At 43.2% G+C, this 21053-nt stretch overlaps 1 protein-coding gene across 2 annotated transcripts in view; it reads right to left on the reverse strand.

Moving 5' to 3' along the window:
- Window positions 1–11455: 11455 nt before the first annotated feature.
- Window positions 11456–21053, reverse strand: part of LOC147430159 (dihydroflavonol 4-reductase/flavanone protein) — a 69351-nt gene continuing 59753 nt past the window's right edge. For both annotated transcript variants that reach the window (XM_086494661.1, XM_086494662.1), the window contains exon 9: window positions 11456–12097. In XM_086494661.1, coding sequence (XP_086350787.1) covers window positions 11945–12097 — 153 coding nt within the window. In that variant the 3' untranslated portion in view covers window positions 11456–11944. The remainder of the gene's footprint in view (window positions 12098–21053) is intronic.

The following is a 21053-nucleotide window of genomic DNA, read 5'->3' on the forward strand; positions in this document are numbered from 1 at the left end:
GCACCCAAGTTCAACACTACCAAAAAGTAGAGATATAGTGAGGACAACTGAAACAGTAATGTAATGAAAGGTAACATACCAACACAGAACCAGATAGAGCAATAAAGTAAACCATAAGCAATACAGCAAGTTCAAGCAGTTCCAAATTGGTACTGTAATAGTAGACAGACGTGCACCCAAGTTCAACAGTACCAAAAAGTACCAAATTTGGTATTGTAATAGTGGACAGAGAAGCACCCAAGTTTAACAGTACCAAATTTGGTACTTTAATGCACATATAGTGAGGACAAGTAAAACAGTAATGTAATGAAAGGTAACATACTAACACAGAACTAGATAGAGAGAACAGATAAATCTCAGGGCGAAAAAATCAAGTTGACTCAGTCACTAAAAAGCACATAGTGCGGAATACACTTAGTACTGTTGACTACCAGATTTGGTACTATTGACTACCGGATTTGGTATTATTGACTACCGGATTCAGTTGTTCAATCAGGGCTTCTCATTGCCCTCAAGTAACATGGATGCACCTTCGTCGCTCTCATCATCATGATATGGCATGCTATTGTATATCCTCTCATATACTTCAGTAGACAACTTGTATTGTAAAATTTGACCTAGGGATCCTGCAATAGGCTCCATCGGGAAACGTATGGCCCTAACAAGATATGAGTAGATCATTACCGGAGATGTGTGATCCAATAGCCGGTATGTATCAGCTTTTCCTTCAACTTGGCCATAAAAACAGCCTTCAACAACCTTCCCTCCTCTAACAATTTTGTTATGCCACTTATCCTTTTGTGCTTTCACCGTTTGGTACAACACTTCTGTGCATTTGATAATGTATGGATAGGCTTTGGCACTCGATCGCTAGGATTTTGTACTCGATATACCGTCAGATCTGATTTGGTACTCCATAGATAGGATTTGGTACTCGATATACCGGATTTGGTACTCTACATATGTGCTTTGGTACTTCATAGATAGCCTTTGGTACTCGATAGACAGTATTTGGTACTCTACATATAAGCTTTGGTACTATCAAAAGTGTGGGGTACCCTGTAAATAGACTTTGGTCCTATAGTGATAGGCTTTGGTACTCTACAGATAGGATTTGGTACTCTACATTTGGTACTCTACAGATAGTCTTTGGTGGTATCCGATGAGTTTGGTACTCTGTAAATAGTTTTTGGTTCTCTATACATAGGCATTGGTACTGGATAATAGGTATTGGTACTCTATCGAGAGGGTTTGAAACTCTATGGATAGGCTTTGACACTCGATAACTAGGATTTTGTACTCAATATACCGGATTTTGTACTCAATATACCGGATTTGGTACTCTACATATCTGCTTTGGTACTCCATACATAGGCTTTGGTACTCGATACACCGGATTTGGTACTCTACAGGTGTGCTTTGGTACTCCATAGATAGCCTTTGGTACTCGATAGATAGGATTTGGTGCTCTACATATAGGCTTTTGTACTATCAGAAGTGTGGGGTACCCTGTAAATAGATCCTGGTCCTATAGTGATAGGATTTGGTACTCTACAGAGAGGGTTTGGTGGTATCCGTTGAGTTTGGTACTCTATAAATAGACTTTTGGTTCTCTATACATAGGCATTGATACTGGATAATTAGGTTTTGGTACTCTATAAAGAGGGTTTTAAACTCTATGGATAGGCTTTGGCACTCGATAGCTAGGATTTGGTACTTTATAGATATTCTTTGGTACTGTAAACACCCTCTGCCGTACAGCAGACTACCAAATTTGGTACTGTCTTGACCAAATAAGCCTTAAGTAGCACCAAACAAGATGTACAATTACTAGAAGCTGTTGGTACCTGAGATTCGTCGAGTAGATGTATAGGATGTTTGACGACACATTTCCTTCCAATTCTCATCTTGCATATGTCTTTCTTGTTGGGTGAAACTCTGCTCTCTGATGTCCAAAAGGCATATACCAAATCTCTTGTTTCATTGGTAATAACGGTTCCTCGTGGCAATTGTCTCTCACAAGCACTCAATGGCAACACTTCATCTTCATCTTTATTCTCTAGCCGTGAGCTTGCTGCAGCTATATTCCTTCGATGGATCCCCAGGATACTAGCCATTCTGGATTGGTTTACTGATTGTGAGTTTGTACTATTGTTCAGAATCATTTCCAAAGAGCTTCTCTTTACAAAAAGTTCACTTGCTGAATGAGGGACCTTGATTTGAGTCAAAGTGTTGCGCACACCCGATACAACAGTGTCTTCGACTTTGCTGAAATTTGATGGTTGCAGCAAGGAAAATGTTTGGTGGTCCAGGAGTTGCTGGAATATTTCCTTCTGGTCATTCTTTGCAATCCCTATTGTTTGCTTGTGCCAATATCGAGCCACCACTGCACAAATGTTCTTTCTTGACCTGGCTTCCCATAATCCAAGAGCAGACGTAGGATGTCTTTCCTTGCTTCTCTATGCGCGTTTCTTTGCAGCCCAATAATCACGAAGAAAAGCTTGATTACCAGTACATGCAGCTTGATCTCATCGAAAGAAAGGTCATGAGGATCACCAAACCAGTAATCTTCTACGCTACTATCCATTTGCAAATAGAGAGAGAGAGAGAGAGAGAGAGAACACAGCAGCTCGGTGGCTATGGAGGCGGCAAGAAAGGCGAGAAGGTTCAAAACTAAGAGAGACACACAGGGAGAGGGACGTGCGAGGGAGGGAGGGAGAGAAAGAGAGGTGCTGGAGTGAAAGCTCCCAACCGTAACCCCACCCCCCGGCCCCGCCGTCACCCCCCACCTCTTCTTAGGATTGCATGCTTCTAAAGTTTAAAAAACTTCCACTTAAAAAAGAAGTTTATTTGCCCTCCCCAATTCCAAAAAAATGCCTATGGTTTTTACACACAAGAATCACCAAGCATATGTTGTGTCAAGGACACTACTTTTTGTACCACCAAACCATGCTTTGACCCATTAATTTAAAGCGACCATTGACAAGGTGGATAGACGGCCTTTGTAGTGCACCAGATTTAGTTTACATGGCCACCAAACCTTGCCTAGCATCTCATTCGGCATACATATTGACCATACACTTTAACCAAGGCATTGCCTCGCACAACATCTTTTCACAACAGCCCTTGACTGACAATATCATCGTGAGTTTTGTTGTCCATGTCAATAGTTTGCATGGTGCCGCTTGCCTTCAAGATACAAGCGTACGTGATTGCATTTGGAGAGTTGTCCTCTCTTTGTATCTGCTGAAAATAGCCAGCTTCCTAGCCTTGCCTCTGTTGGGTATATCCCACGATCATTGCATTCCAAGAGATGACATTTCGGATACGAAGCTCTTCAAGTACTTATTGTCCTCTAGGCATTGCCAAGAATAACCTTTAGGATACATCCCGGCCAAGCAATGTCAAAGTACCATATTTCGCATACATATCGTCCACCGCAGTGGTGAGCACAACTCTGAAAGCATACCCCGTTATCAATGCATTGCAAGAGATGACATTTCGGGCAAAATGCTACTTGAACTCTTATTGCCCTATTAAGTACACTGTATTCTAGATCCCAATCGAAGTCCAAAATCACCAGATCACACATTGATCGAGGCGACCAAACTCATACGGAAGTGACCCCCGGGAAAACTTAAACTGCCAATAGCTTAGCAACCAGAGCTTCGATTTCCGATTTAAAAAGGCTGTCGTGCTCCACAAGATGAGCACTCCAAGTCCATGCATTCACTTCGTCCCTGATCCCTCATCTGCAGTTGTCCAATCCGATATAGATCTGCAATCGACTCAAACTTCAAACTGACATAACTTCCTCACCATAGCGCTAATTGACAAGCCGTGAAGACAGAATCTAGAGCACTTTGAACACTACAATTCTAGTCCATAAACTCCCATTGCTTGTCACTTCAGATATACCCACTTTTCACATAAAAAAACATAAGTTATGCCCACTTTTAGCATAAAAAACATAAGTTATGGCCCCTAAAAGCCGCATCTGACATACATTTAGCATCAAACCTTGCATGTTATCAAGCCTTGGTTGTTGTTCAATAAACATATAGGCTTCAAAAAAGCTTAGCTTGCATTTCTTTGCTCTTTTTTCCATCATGGAAGCGGAGCGGCACGACACCAGCTTTTTGGTCCTACTCTTTTTGGTCCTACTCCTATTGGCCACAGTTACCTCCGGGTCATTCTCAAGAGCCCTCCAAAGCCCGCTAAGCCCAAGCATGACATCTCTTTTCAAGATCATCTTGCGTAGAGCCACATTCCTTTAAGATGCATGCGTACGTGATAGTGTCTGGATAAAGAGGCTTCCTTCGCATCTGTTGAAAACAATCTTGAGCTTCCTAGCCTTGCCCCTATTGGACTATCCTGCAATCAATGTGTTCCAAGAGACGACATCCCGCACACAGGAGCGCCACATTTGGCATACATATCACCAAGGCATTGCTAAGCACACCAATTTTTTGCAACAGCCCCTGACTAACAATATCATAGTGAATTTTTTAAGCCCATATCAACATCTTGCGTAGAGCGACGTGCCTTCAAGATGCACGCGTAGGTGATTGCATCTGGATAGAGGCCCTTACTTTGCATCCATTGAACACAGTCCATAGCTTTTTGGTCGTGCTCATGTTGTGTGTATCCCGCAATCAGTGCACGTCGTTTCAAATAGTAAGCTTCTCAAGCACTTTTTGTGCTTTATGAAGTGCACCAAATTTAGCATACATATCAACCAAGGCAGTGCCAAGCACAACATCTCTTTTCAACAGCATCTTGCATAGAATTGCATGCCCTTCAAGATGCATGCATAAGGTGATAGCGTCTGGAAAAAGGCCCTCGCTTTGCAACTGTTGAAAACAGCCCAGAACGTCCTCACGCTGCCCTGTTGAGCATTAACTGCAATCGATGCATTGCAAGAGACGACATCCCCCACAGGAGCAGCACATTTGGCATACATATCGACCAAGGCATTGCTAAGCACACCAATTTTTTGCAACAACCCCTAACTAACAATATCAGAGTGAATTCCCATACCACCACCTTGCGTAGAGCAACATATGTTTTCCAGGTCTGTACATATGTTTTCCATAGCGGGATGGAGTATCTAAAGACGCATGCACACAATTTAAAACATGATTACATACATCCATGACAACGACATCTTTATCAACAAACCCTGAATAACAATTTAGCTTGAGTTTTTATGCTCATGTCAGCATCTTGCATAGAGCCACATGCCTTCAAGATTCACGCGTATGTGATTGCATCAGGAGAGAGGCCCTCGCTTTGCATCCGATGAAAATAGCCTAGAGTTTTCTGGCCCGGCTCCTGTTGTGCGTATCCGACAATCAATGCAACTGAACAGTATTATGTTGGCTCAGCTGCCTCGAGGTCATTCCAAGAGCCCTCAAAAGGACTTAGCTGGCAACCAGTCTTTCACGCCAGCTCCAGCAGTTGCGTCGCATATCTGAAGTTCTCCCCCCGGCCCCCGCGCCGTGACCTGGTGACGTTTTTTGTCCAAAAAATTCTCGCTCGCCTAATTTAGCTGGCCAATCACTTCCTAGCACGTGACATAGCTCACCTTGATATTACACGATCGAGGTAAAGAGATTACGGCTCACCAATTTCACAAATATAAAAATCCTTTCAAAACATCTCAATTGCATAAGTGAAGGGTGAGTTTAGAATATGAAAAGACCCATGAAAATGGAAAGTCAAATGACTTTTCGTGTTTTTATAAAGTTATAAAGAGATGGTCGAGTGCACGTTGAGTCATTAACACGTTTGTGTTTTCCTGATCCTTTGTGTCCCCTTTAACGTTTTTTCCTCTTTAGATAGCGAATGTAATTTTTTTTCAAGCCATTACGGGAGAGTATTAGAAAGGTCTTTACTTTTTTAGGATCCACCACTAAATTGATCGAAATGATGTATGACTTGACTATATGGATATTGGACTAATCCCACAAATCTTACTAAAGCATAGGGAGACCATGCTCTAATTGTATTATATAGAAAATTATACATCCAGAGATACGTATCTACTAGCAGTAGAAAACTTCATCATTGGAGCGTGCACTTCCAAAAATGTCAGTATGGCACGTCAATTTTAAAACTTAACAAGATTACATTTACAAAAAGAGCTTTTTATTGCATTTTGGTGAAAACCTTAAGTTTCTTAAGGAAAAGCACCTCATAGCAGTTGAGTATAATACTCTTTCAATGCACGTGTTATATATAGTCAAACCCTTGAGATCCCATCGTCCATACGGCCTTAGGGAATTGTTGAAAACTGATAAGACGCAGGAGCATTCTCATAGCATTAGAGTTAATGATGGCAGACTTTATTGTGCTCTACGAATAGGAAACTAGCCTTTAGGGCAATAGTTATGAAAGAAGAAACGCACATCAATGCTCTCCTCCTCCCCTTGCTTGAGGCCTTCCTCTTGAAAATCTTGTAAGAAATGTGGACCATTAGTCTTAAATAAGTACATGGCCATATAAAATCTACATATAAGCACATGACGCACCACTCACGTGATGACATCTCATCTCATGTGGATTCCTCCTATAATGGCAACTATAAATGAACAATAGTTAACAAACAGTTTCTAGAAAATAACAATGATTGCTAAACATCTAATACTATAAACTGTGTCAAAAGATGAAATATCTCACCTCTCCACCTCGCAAAGTGAAACTTTTCAATAAGAAGATACATGCCTTTTCCACCATATATCTACTCACGCCTTGACATCGCCCTTATAGTAATGCAACGTTGTTTCAAGCATTAAATACAACAATCCAATTTAATAAGGAACTGTGAATTTTGAGAACCTTAAACAAAGTAAGTTATGGAGTAACACTTCAAACCTTCAAGAAAAACACACTTAAGTATCCTATCTTTGTACAAGCAAGTCTTCTCACAAAAATAGGGAAAGCATGTAAATGTGTTTATCAATAGTACTTTGGACTATGGCATTACTTTATTTAATAGAGGAGGTGGTGACACTTGTGAAGCCAAAGACGTGGTAAGAATTTTTTTAAATAAAAGACCTAGAAGTAGATGCAAACAATAATTTCTTTGAAGTATTGTAAGGTAAGAAAATATTCTAGCAAACCATGGGAGAGAATTTGAAGGCACGTCAATTGAACTTTGGACTATGGAATTACTAATGAAAGCATGTTGGGAGGCTTTTGTGCTCGAGACCAAATAGGAGACATTCTTACAAGTGATTGGTGGCACGTTATTGTTTTCTAGCTAGATCAAAAGTTCTCATTGATGAGCAACAACAATCGACAAAGGGTATTTTTCCTCAATAAGCTAAGTACAAAGCTACATGTTTTATGTAAGGAATTCTTGTCAGCAAAATTTTAAGAGCCACCAAGTCAAAGCTTACTATAGAGTATGAGCATATTGTGGATGGAGAGGTGGATGGAGAGGTGGACTTAGAGGATTGGTCTACAAATGACAATTATGTTCAAATTTTTATCGAAGCTCTTAGGAGCAAGATCTTGGAGACACATCTTGCTCAACCCTAGGTTGCACTAGAATATTACTTCAAAGTTTGAGATACACATCTGAAACGTGTCAGTATGCAAGTATCGGCTAACTCTATTTTGTAAGTCTCCCAAATGAGGAGAAATCATTTATGAGTAGCAGGATTTCTTGGTAAATCATGATACATAATAGCTATAGACAATCATGGAGAAGGTCGGTACACAACGAGTATGGCTACGTAAGGTGAGACTCATGCAATATATATGAATTATAAAAAGTGACCATGTTTCTCTATGGATTTTAACACTAGTCTTCTTGAAGAGAGGTTCTAAGGGGGTAGAGCCCCCCTATCCACACAAGTCCCTGCTAGGGAAGAAGCATGTTTTCTTCATGATTGTGGAAAAGGGGGTTTGGGATGAAATGGGATGTAAAATTTTACAAGGACGCCATGAAAGAGCCTCCTTTTGACTAGAATGGAGAGCTTTGCTTAACCGCAACAATGCTAAGAAAATATTTCAAAATAGATAGCTTACATTTTGTGGCAATCTAATGAATCACTAAATATATCTCCAAATTAGATCCCTAAAAATCCTTGCATTCATGCCAACAAACAACAAACAAATGATCAATCAACATCTCAACATCCTTCATATCCTTTGTGTCTCTTAATGTGGGGTTCATGAAATAATGGGTGAGAAATTTTCGGTTTGGAAACTATTCAAGGGTTTATTTGTTACAACTTTCTAGAATATCGTCCTCCTTGTTGTCAATCTCAAATCATATGAAGGTAAGTGGTCATTATCACATCATAGTCAAGGGGAGCTAGGCATTAGATCTTATTTTGCTAGCATGCCTGCAAGACAACATGTGTTGCAAGTGCTTCTAGATGGATAACTTCATAACTCTAGCATTTGGTGCAATCACTTGAAACTTTGGAAAGTCTATTAATGTGAGATCAAGCTTTGTGCCAAATGTAGCACAAAATTGCTTGTCTTTGCTAAAAAGAAGTAAAATTTGCTATATGTTGCTTAGTAGAAGCTACATAGATAGAAACACAATTCCATCGCCTTTTGAACGCGACCAACCATCCATATATGGCACACTTAAAAGTTGGTTCCATGCAACATCACAACCCACCTCCATAATAACCTTCTAGAAGTTTTAAGGTAATAGTTGATAAAGAAACCTTCTTATAACCTCGCACCAAAGTTGGATTCTTTTTTAAAAAGTCTTAAACCTTTTCAATTCTCAAAGATAAAGACTATGGATTTCAATACATAAAAGTCAAAACATGCAACAAGATACTAAGATTCGTTCCTTGTAATTCATGACGCGAATGAGCACGTTAAAACTTTTACTTTGTCCTAGATTTGGCATGTTCTCACATAAGATAGGAAATTAATGACTATATAACTCCCCGATGCAAGAGCACTTACTTTATTATAATACACAAATTAAGGAGTTTACAATAAGCAATAATCAAGTCAAATAAGATAATAATCATCTAAATACACAAATTCAAACCGTATCAATTATTTTCCTGCAATTACCCTTGCTGAATGTTGAAACGCCCCAAGCAAAAGTAACATGTTATTAAATTAACAACAAGACCATTGTAAAAAGACCCATCATAACCAATGTTTCTTTGTTTCATTGCTTCAATAAGGAGGAACATGCTCGATGTGCTCAATGTCCAATCATTGTCTATGTAGATAATAAAACAACATTGCATGCCAAGCCAATCACATGTCATAGATCTCTAACATCATTGTGGTTGCCCTCCCAAAAGCAACAGCTTGCTTTGTGGATCCAAAAGTTCATGCCTAAGTACAATTGAAACATTGCATTTGGAGAGGAACAAAGCTCTTGCACATGCTACCAAAGTTGGTCTCCTCTCTGTCGTCCAAGTGCCAATATGCACCTTATCCAAACGTCAATATGCAACTCGTCAAATTGAGACATCTTAGCATTATATATTGCAGGTTGCACAAGGCCTTAAGGAGGACAAACCTCTCATTACCACATTCAACACTCGACCAAGGTGTTCCACGACCACAAGGCCTTAAGGAGGACAAACCTCTCATGAACACATTCAACACTGAAGACGTTCTATGCTTGGCCAAGGGCTAAACAGAAACAAAGATGCGAAATGACTATATGGAATATCATATGTACATGCAAGGCGCATGCATGTGTGAGAGGAGATGTATCAAGTAAAAGTCTAAATCTAAGTTTGACGTGTTTCACAAGTTTCAAGTGTTACATCCGATCAGAGTTTTAGAGGATTGAACCCACCCATTTTTGCATCAATTGCTAAAGTTCTTTGCGTACTTACCATAATATCTTGATGAAGATGCATCCATAACAAACTTTGCGATTGCAACATGGCACCCAAGACATCCCTCCAAGTTTTCATCAACTAGCAAGTGAATCATGCGACTCAACGCATACATGGAAATAGAACATCACCACAAAGGCTAAAACAAGTTTATGAAAAAGATATATTTTGCTAGTGCAAATCTTTGAAAATTTTCACATTAGGGCCTTCATACCAAATATGACTGAGCAAATCAAGTCAGACAAATTCCACCCTTGCACATTTGTTTCCAAGGAAAGGATGTTGAACTTTTGCACACCATGACCGCACAATAGAAATAAATTTCAAAACCAATTGCCGCCACACCGCAAAAAAATGTATACATCCAATTAAAATTATAGTTACTTCAACCTCGTACACAAAATTGCTACTGTGCTCAACACATTGTGCTTGCATCTGTAAGGCACGCTAAATCAGTGTGAAGGCTCACAAAAGACAAAACACTCTGCTTAGAAACAGACATGGCACTAAGGTTTGCTATTTTATGCAACCACAATTAAAAAAAAGCTCAGACATTGACATTTTTTGATGCCAAAAGCCTACTGTACTACAAGAGATTGGAGGAAAATTGCATCTTTTTCCCCCTTCGATTCACAAACAATTAACTTTGATGAGTACTTAGAGACTTGCAATCGCCCCCTGTTATGCGTGAAGTAGATCAGCTCAATTGCTACACCTAGACGAAAATTGTGAACATTTCCGACCATAAATCGAGGCTGTGTAACATTGTAAGCATATGCAAACATTGTAACATTGTAACATTGTAGACCAACCAATTGCAAGCTTGTTTTGATGAGATTTGATGTGCATAGCACACATTTCCAATTATTTGGCCATCATGACGGCTTTGTGCTGGTGTTACAGAAAGAATCACTTGTTGAAATGATGATACAAAGGTTACTTTGACCAAGTCCATCCAGCTTCTCTTTCTACGACAAAAGGTCTCAATTATAAGACGGTGACAAAAGTAAGTACAAAGAACGTGCGTATAACATGTCTTCATGTTGTGCCGGGTTGGCAACATGAAGACCTCAAAAATCAATTCGATTGTATGAGCTTAAACTTTGTTTGAATTTGGCTCACATCCATCTTCAAAACTATTAAGCCTACACAAGCTTCTGCGGTGTCATACCGCTTTCATAGTAACACACAGCAAGCTCCATTTGCACTAGCAAGAGCCTCATTTCATGTGACATACTTTTAAACACCAAAGACTGATTGATTTGTCCTCGTTTAATAGCAATACTCGACATACGAGCATGGGGTTCAAGAAGAGGCTAGATAGATGAGACCAAAGCGGAAACCGGAGATTTTTTTTAAAAAAAAGTTGCACATGACCAAGGGGGTTTTCAGATGCATGGATTAAGGGGGGGCAAATGACAGCAAAAGGGTTAAGGGTGTTTCACATAAGAGCATACTTAACACTCCAATGTTGATAACAAGGACCACATAACCCAAATTAGCAAACACTCGTCAGTCTAAAGCGTTTTATGGGTGGCCACCAGACCAATGTCACACACACACACACAGAGAGAGAGAGAGAGAGAGAGAGAGATTACAGCCAGAGAGCTTCATCACCACTTCCTGACTCTTAAAAGATATCTAATAAGATCAAAGGATACATCAAGGGATAAGATACCCTATTTGACACCCTAGATACTCATCAGCCCTCATGAATGCTTTAGTTTCAAGCGTGTAATGCAGCTTTTGCATGCTGTGACCTCACACCCACAAAGATCTTGAACAACGCAACTTAGCATTAAGTACACAATCCTAAGGGATGCTCAACTTACACCCTAATCACATGCACATGCCATGGCCTCCCCTGCATACATAAATATCAAACATAGGACACTATTTCTAACTCCAGCCTGCAAACTTTATGATTACATTTTCCAATCAATAAGCACTGCCCACTAGCAAACAGATTACCCGACCAATAACCCAGGGCACAGCACGACTATGGCATTTGTGCAATCCCCAAAATTCTCTAAATTGAGATATTGGCTGTGTACAACCAAGATTTTTGAGCCACTTTATCAAAAACATGAGTTCTAAACATTCTAGTTTTGAAACCACCGCCGGGCATATTGTAAGGGGGTTTCTAGAAAAGAAGCATATCTATAAACGAGTGGATTTATTTTTGCTCCAATCCTGGACCAAATAGCTCTATGAAAATATGCTGTCGTTGGGGCATGGTACATGAGCTTCAGAAGCTGCAAATGGCAAAAGAAAAATTCAATGAGACATAATTGCTCTCTCTCTCTCTCTCTCTCTCTCTCTCTCTCTCTCTCTCTCTCTCTCTCTCTCTCTCTCTCTCTGTGTGTGACTTTGTATCAGATCTACCACATGGTAACGCTCTGGTCTCATAGGTCATTTTGGCCTTTTGAAGATGTTAATATAACATTTCATTTCATTTCATTTCTCTCTCTCTAGAGGACAGTCCCCTTTCTCGGTGTTAGATGAGGACATATGGGAGTTTTCCAAAGATGGTGACATTATTCTTTTGGGAGACTTTAATGCTCGCATGAGAAATCATCATACAATTTTTTATGATACCTCACATGAGATACTCAGAGAGCTAGCTGCTAGATACCAGTGATATGGGGCTTGACAGATGTTCACAAGTTGAGGCGTACACTGAGTATGGGAAATATCTGATGGAAATGGGGAATTGGCCATTCTTAACGGCTTAGAGCTTTTTCCCACATCGGCTGGACTTGCTTCCCACATAGACATGGGGCCAGCACAGTGGACTACGTCATGGCACAGCCGAGCTTCATCCTTTGCATTCACGATCTCAGAGTAGGACCCTGACCAGTGGGCATAGCAGTGGACCATGCTCTCTTGACATTTTCAGTCTCCTTTCAGTCCAGTACAGCTCAGGTGTCACGAGGGAGGACACATACCCGTTATACATTTACATGAGAGACTGACTCTGTGTATACAGAAGAGATCTATGGTCGTCTATGTACAGCAGCCAAGCCAGGACTCTCAGTGGAGGAGATCACCACTCTACTGACTGAAACATTGCATGATACAGAAGAGATCTATGGTCGTCTATGTACAGCGGCCAAGCCAGGACTCTCAGTGGAGGAGATCACCACTCTACTGACTGAAACATTGCATGATGCAGTAGCACAGGCATATCCACACATTCGGCCTGACCAGAGGCGTCGTTCTGGGAGCATGCCTCAGAACAGTTGGTATGACGAGTGAAGAGAGATGAGAATACAGCTTCAGACAGATCTTCTCCTAGGGGTCATTACTCACAGACAGTCTCGGATAGCCCTTGTGCGACGGAAGAAGCGAGTGTTCCTAGCTCAGATGGAGCGAGACTTATACCAGCTGTTCGTGTCTCTTCCGTGAGCACCCCCCTCCCCCAGTGATTACTTCCCCTGCTGTATGGGGTCAGTATGCAACATCCTTGTATATGGTCCCTGGACCAACACCCCTTCCAGCTCCTCTTGAGACATGCCCATCTTCGCATACCTTCTTTACCTCTGAGATGGTAAAGACGGCCATTGACAGGATGAGAACCAAGAGGGCATATGATCATGAGGGTCTAGTAGCAGAGCACTTTAATCATGCTAGAGATATGTTGGCAGAGGTTCTTGCAGTTTTGTTCAATCATGTCATGTGTGAGGGTCTACCTGAGACTTGGAGATTGTCTACTATTGTGCCTATCTTCAAGGCAGGTGATCCTATGGAGCCTGGAAACTACCGTACTATTATGATTGGACACACGTTGGCACCGTTGTATGCATCTGTCCTTGAGCAGCAGTTGAGAAAATGGGCAGAGAGTGAGGGCATACGGGCAGCAGGACAGGCCGCTTTCAGGAGAGGCTTCTCCACTCTTGACCATATTCTGACACTCAGAGCAATCATTGAGGAGGGTAAGGCACATGGGAGACGGATTTACTGTAGCTTTGTGGATTTCCGCAAAGCATTTGACATGGTGTCCAGAGCTAGATTGATGCGCAGACAACAGGAGATAGGAGTGCCCAATGGACAGAGAAGGTGGACAGCTGGCAGGGACATGGATTCCATTGTTGTTATATGCCGATGGTATTGTGTTGATCTTTGAATCACCGGAGGGTATGCAGCGACAGTTGGATGCACTACAGGGCTTTGCGGAGGATAGTGGATTGTCTGTAAACCTTGGTAAAACCAAGGTCATGATGTTTAACACCACACCACAGTGAATCAAGAAATCAGCACCTATATTCACCTATGGCCAAGAGATTGTGGAGTACACAGATGCATACACTTATCTTAGGGTAGTCTTCATTGGGCCAAGGTTTTCTTTGAAGAGAGCAGCAGAGACTAGACTGACTAGAGCATATGCGGCCTTGGGAGGATTGGAGAGGATGTGTTCGAAGGTTCAGTTCCAAGAACCCCGAACAAAGCTCTGGTTCTCGATATCTTGGTAGCTTCAGTTATGCTCTATGGGGTTCAGGTTTGGGGACCCTCAGTGGGTCAGGATGGGTGGAGGTATGGAGAGGCCCTTGGTAGTTATGATTTCTCAGCTGATTAGAGCCAAGGCCTCCTTGCCACACGAGATCATTAGAGCGGAGTTAGCAGTCCCCCGTATGGAGAAAGAGGCACTTACCAGATCAGTCTCCTTTATGCATAGCTTATGGGATACTACCAAAGACAGATATGCCAAACAGCCTGGAGTCCTCCAGACAGTTAGCTATACAAGGGGACACATCATGCTGGATGTCATCATGGTTCCAAATACATGGCTTCCGCATGGACAGGTTACCCCCTTTTAAATACTCCCTTAATGCACCTTCATTGTCTCTTACACGGGTGGAGATTACTAGACTCATTCGCCAGGATCTGACCAAGTTGGACACCAGGAGGACATGGATAGAGTCGACACAGAAGCTGGGGACGAAGATGGCTTTCTATAGAGAGCATCTTCTCCAACTCACAGAGGATGGGTTTGTGATTCGACCCAGCTATATGGATACACATCTATCCTATAGGTTACGGTGTGCCATTGGTCAGATACAGACATCCTCACACCAACTTGACAGTGAGACAGGTAGATTCAGAGGGACACCACAGCCAACAGGATATGCCGCCTGTGCCATACAAAGCCAGAGACGGAGATGCATTATATATGTCAGTGCATAGTGTACTACGAGATACGGGGTCACTTCCACTATCTATTCAGAGAAGGCTTCAGACCTTTCTCCAGAGTCATGAGCTATCAGGATCAGCGATGTCTTGGACTGTATCTACTTGAGTTACATAGATACAGAGACATTCTACTGAGGAGATCTGGAGAGAGACAATCCCAAAAACAAATCACACCAGACACTGGTCAGTTAGACAGGCAGCCACCAGTGCAAATCTCCGCTCATACTCACACCAGCGGTACCCTCATTAATCGAGCATCGGAGCTAGGGAGGTTGAGACACCCGCGGCTGAGGAGAGGAGCTTCACAGCATTGACGGAGACTACAGCAGAGGATGCGAGCCATACTAGCTCCACATCCGGCGCGCAGATGAGGATGTACTCATCACCCATTATATCACCCTCTTGTATTTGGCACACATTGTATCAGTGATCACACAAACCCTATCACAGTTCCCAGCCAGTAGCACCTCTAGTTTCACCTCTCACTTTGGCATTTCTTTTTTGTACCCAAACATGGTATCAGATTCACTAGTTTGTAACGGTTTGGTCTCATAGGTCACTTTGGCCTTTCAAAGACGTTAATATAACATTTCATTTTCATCCATCTCTCTCTCTCTCTCTCTCTCTCTCTCTCTCTCTCTCTCTCTCTGTGTGCGCACGCTGCACACCCCCACCTGCCCTGCTCGCGCTGCCCCCCCCCCCCCCCCCCCCCCCCCCCCCCCCCCCGCACGCGCTGCACACCCCCTCCCCTTGCTCGCCCTGCCCTGCATCCCGCGCTCGCGTTTTACCCAGCACACCCCCCCACCCCGTTTTCACATTTTCACGTTCTCTGCATTTTCCGCGCCCGTCCCACAGCCCAGCAATTTCCAGCGTTCCCCCCCTCCCCGCAGGTGCAGGTTCCCACGCCACGCTACTTTTTTCCAAACAGTCCTCTAAGCCCTGCAGGAAAACAGTGACGGCACGCAAATACAGAAATTTACAGAATTTTCAAAATCTCAAGAATTTACACAGCTTACAGAAATTGCAGAATCGGCAGTTTGCAAAAAGCGGGAATTGGTAGAAATTGCAGGAAAGGTGAAAACGTATGCCATGTATGCTTAAAGTGGAGAGAACATGTATGCATAGTGCGGGGCATGTAGGGCAGTCTCCTACTACCATCGCAAATCCCCTTCTCATTTTTTGCGGCGACCAAGCATGTGGAAACAAAATGACAAGCTTGACCCTCTAGAGGATGCAGTTCAAAAATGCAAAGAAGAAATGACCGAAACAATTAACAAGATCAATCGCAACTTACTGGGCACAATAAAAATGCTCGACAAATGCGTGTTGGCCCAAGAAAGCAAGATAGCTACACTGGGAGATCGAGTGACGGCCCAAGACGAAGAGATTGCGTCACTCAAGAGGGAGCTCGCAGAGGCACGATCACGAAATACACTTGAAGAGGGAGAATTGCAACCTTCGGTAATAGAAGAGCTAAACACGATCAAAGAGCAAGTGCGAGCCATCAAGAGGCGGAAGAGCAACACAAAGAAATGACGACCTCTTGGGTGGACGTTATTACAAAGACCCAGCAAAAGGCAGATGAGGCCGAGAAGTGGATTGAGGTTGCCAAGAAAGGGAAAAGCAAGGAAACAACTACGTCCACACTCACCATCATTAACTTGACACTTGAAGAGGAGCAAAGAAGGCGTGTGCGCTCTCTACATGTGAGGATTTGCGGTCTTAAAGACAAAGATAACATGGACGAAGAGGTAAAAGAACTCATGGCTTTGATGGGGATTCATGAGCCAATGCACTCAAGAGCTTGGAGAGTGGGCAACAAGAAAAATGGGAGCAAGGGGGAAACCTCGAAAGAAAGAGCACTCATCCTTCGTTTTCCCTCCATGGAAGCGAAGGACGTTTTGAAGAAGAGACCAACTCTTAAGAAAACGGGCATCTTCCTCGGGGATGACCTTACCCTCTCACAGATAGCTCATATGCAAGAGGTAATGCCAAAGATTAGAGCGGCAAGGGAAAAAGGTAAGATTGCTTTTTACCGAGATGGAAGAGTGGTGATATTGGAGCCACGCTCCACATGACGGTGTGAGACCTATGGGACCACACTCAAAGTTGCTACATGGAATTGTAATGGATCTATGCGTCTAGATGTGGGTGCTTTTCAGGAAAGTTTTAGTGGATCAAGCCCCTGGGCAATCTATGCCTCACATTAGTGGGTACACATGGGAGACCGCATGTAGACAGGAGACGCGATCAGAGCACAGAGGGCGGGGCTCAGGTGGAGTGGCAGTGTTATTCAGGGAGGAGTTGCAGCCATTGATACACATAGCTCGCAGGGATGAGCAAGCTAGGTACATGTGGGTGAGACTGAGAGCAAAGACGGGCAAATACCGTTACATCGCTATTTGCTACTTTCCCTCGAGTACGTCAGTATATGCACCACCCAGAGGACAGTCCCCCTTTTCTATTTTGGATGATGACATCTGGGAGTTCTCTAGAGATGGTGACATCATCATTCTAGGGGATTTCAATGCTAGGACTGCTCATCATCAGACAGTTTCTTATGATACTTCAGAAGAGATGCTGAGAGAGCTGGATGTTGCAGAGACAAGCCTATCCAGATTATCGCATGATGGGGAGCATACTGACTATGGACGACACTTGATAGACATGGGGACTGCACATGGATTGGTCATCTTGAATGGCCTACAGAGATTTCCCGCTACAGGGGGTTTTACATTCTTTCCACACGGACATGGAGCTAGTACAGTGGACTATGTCATGGCGCAGCCGAGTCTCATCTCTAGTATCCAGGACCTCACAGTTGGACCCAGACCTATTGGTGTGGCAGTGGACCATGCTCTTGTGTCGCTGACCATATCTTTCGAGTTTAGTGTAGTACACAGGCCACAGGTGGCAGCTCCTACTCGCTACACCTTCACGCGGGAGACAGACTCTGTATACATAGATGGGATCTACAGACGCTTGTGTACAGAAGAGCCAAGGCGACCTTTGGAGGAGCTTACTACTATACTCACGCAGACGTTACATGATGCAGCAGCAGAGGCATACCCACACACACAGCCTGAGCAGAGACGTCGTTCTGGGAGCATGCCCCAGAACAGCTGGTATGATGAGGAATGCCAAGAGACCAGAGCTAGACTTCAGAGGGAGGTGCTTTTGGGGGACATCACTCACAGACAGTCACAGATTGACTTCCGACGACTAGTGCGGCGGAAGAAGAGGGCATTTTTGGCTCGCCTAGAGCAGGATCTATACCAGCTATTCTTGAGTCAGGACTCACGTGAGGCATGGCGGCTCTTTCATGAGCACTCCCCCCCCTGCCATTACCTCCATAGAGGCTTGGGGCCAGTATGCATCATCTCTATACACAGTTCCTGGGCAGCCGCCCCTTCCCGACCCCCTCGATCCATGTCCCCACACATGTGCTTTTTTCACCGCTGAGATGGTGAGGAAGGCCATTGACAGGATGAGGACTGGGAGAGCATATGATCGTGATGGTTTAGTGGCTGAGCACTTCATGCATGCCAGAGATCTACTAGCAGAGCTCCTAGCAGTTATGTTTAACCGTGCCATGTGTGAGGGCTTGCCTGATACTTGGAGCCTATCTACTATTGTACCTATCTTCAAGTCAAGAGACCCTATGGAGCCTGGCAATTATCGTAGTATCATGATCGGACACACATTGGCAAGGTTGTACGCATCCATTCTTGAGCAGCAGCTGAGTAGATGGGCAGAGAGGGAAGGGATACGCGCAACCGGGCAGGCAAGATTCAAGAGAGGTTTTTCTACTCTTGACCATATCTTGATGAGCGCGCGGCGGTGTGTGCAAGTGAAAGAGCATGCGAGGAAGTGCAGAGTGTGTGCAGAGAGAAGTGACGAAAGCCAGCAGGAGTGGAAGCGCTAGCAGAACGTTGGAGAGAGAGAGGGCACGCTACACGATGAGTAGGGGAATGAGTTAGTGAGTTAAAAACTCACATTCCCTTTATTATTTTGTATAGGACCAATTTATGGTCAGTGGCCAAGTTCACATTGGTTAGTAACCTTTAAAATATACATTAAAGGGGGCCATTTGGGCCTTTAACCCAACAACCTCCCACTTAAAGGCATAAATGGCGCCTTTAAGCTACATGACTCCCACCATCTCTATGCATAGATGATGTTGTGCTTTGGGTAAGCACTTAGTGAGAGCATCGGCTGGATTTTGTGATGTATGGACCTTAACTAATGTAATAAGGCCATCCTCAAGCACTTCTCGTATGAAGTGATACCGAACATCAATATGCTTTGTGCGTGCATGAAACATGGCGTTCTTTGCCAGACATATGGCACTCTGGCTATCACAACCAAGCATAGGTGCCTTGGCAAGCAAACCAAACTCACTGCATAGGCGTGCTAACCAAATAGCTTTTTTGAAAGCCTCAGTGTGGCTGAAATATATTCAGCTTCTGTCGTAGACAATGCAGCAATCTTTTGCAATCTAGAACACCATGAAACAGCACCTCCCGCAAGAGTAAATACATAGCCACTTGTGGACTTCCGTGTATCCACATCACCAGCCATGTCAGAGTCACAAAATCCCTTCAATTCCATTGGTCCTTTACCATAGCAAAGGCATTTGTTTTTAGTCCCTTTCGAGTACCTCATAATGGACTTCACTGCATCCCAATGCAACCTACCTGGATTAGCCATAAATCGGCTAACAACTCCCACTGCATGGGCTATATCAAGCCTAGTAGCAACCATAGCATACATAAGTGAACCACAAGCTGAAGCATAAGGCACACTTTGCATGTCATTGGCTTCTTCCTTTGACTTGGGACAATCATCCTTGGAGATCTTGACATATGGCTGTAATGGCACACCAAAAGGCTTTGCTTCAGCCATGTTAAATCTGTCCAGCACCTTTTCAATGTATTTTTCTTGCGACAAATACAATAGGCGCTTGTCTCTTTGCCGTGTAACACGCACTCCAAGTATATGTTCAGCTGTCCCAAGGTCTTTCATTGAAAACGCAGATTTCGGCTGCCCTTTAAGAGCATCAACAATGCTTCTTTTCTTTGCAGCTATCAACATATCGTCTACATAGAGCACAAGAATGATAGGGCTGCCATCCTCATCACGTTTGGTATACAAACAATGGTCTGCATGGCTTCTTATATAACCATGTTTAAGCATGAAGCGATCAAACTTCTTGTACCGCTGTCTACATGATTGTTTCAGCCCATACAAGCTTCTTTTGAGCATACATACCAAATGTTCCTTGCCAGGGATGACAAAACCCTCGGGTTGCTTCATGTAAAGCTCTTCTTCCACATCACCATGCAAGAAAGCGGTATGTACATCCATTTGGTCCATTTCCAAATCAAGAGCAGCCACAATGGCAAACAATACACGCAAAGTGGTCATCTTCACAACAGGAGAGAACACTTCCTGAAAGTCTATGCCCTTGGTTTGAACATATCCCTTTGCAACAAGCCTTGCCTTATACTTGGGTTTTGCATCAACAGTTTTGACCCATTTGTTAGGAATAGCCTTCCTTCCTTTGGGCAATTCAACCAAATCCGAAGTATGATTAGCATGCAAAGCTTTAATCTCTTCTTGCATAGCAAGCTCCCACTTGTCTCTGTGCTCACATGTCTTTGCCTCTTTATATGTAAGTGTCACAAAACGGGAGCGTACACGAGCACTTAGAAAATCTGAAAATTATAATTCTTTGAAAACATGAGAGAAGGGAGAAGATCGACACAGTATTGGGGACCAGAAGATGGGCTGGTCCCCCCCCCCTGTTAAGAGTATTCTTTTATTCAGAGAGAATTCTTATAAAGCACGAGAACCCGAGGAAACCCCTCCGTTCTGTAATCTTAGACCCGAAGGTCGTGCTTTCCCGTAAAGGGCTTGGGCACAAGGCCGTTCCTTCCCGTAAGGGACTTAGGCGCGAAGCCGTGCTTTCCCGTAAGGGACTTAGGCGTGAAGCCATACTTTCCCGTAAGGGACTTAGGC

Source organism: Adiantum capillus-veneris, chromosome 22 (genome assembly GCF_014529385.1).
Source record: "Adiantum capillus-veneris isolate H3 chromosome 22, ASM1452938v2, whole genome shotgun sequence".
Lineage (NCBI taxonomy): Eukaryota > Viridiplantae > Streptophyta > Polypodiopsida > Polypodiales > Pteridaceae > Adiantum > Adiantum capillus-veneris.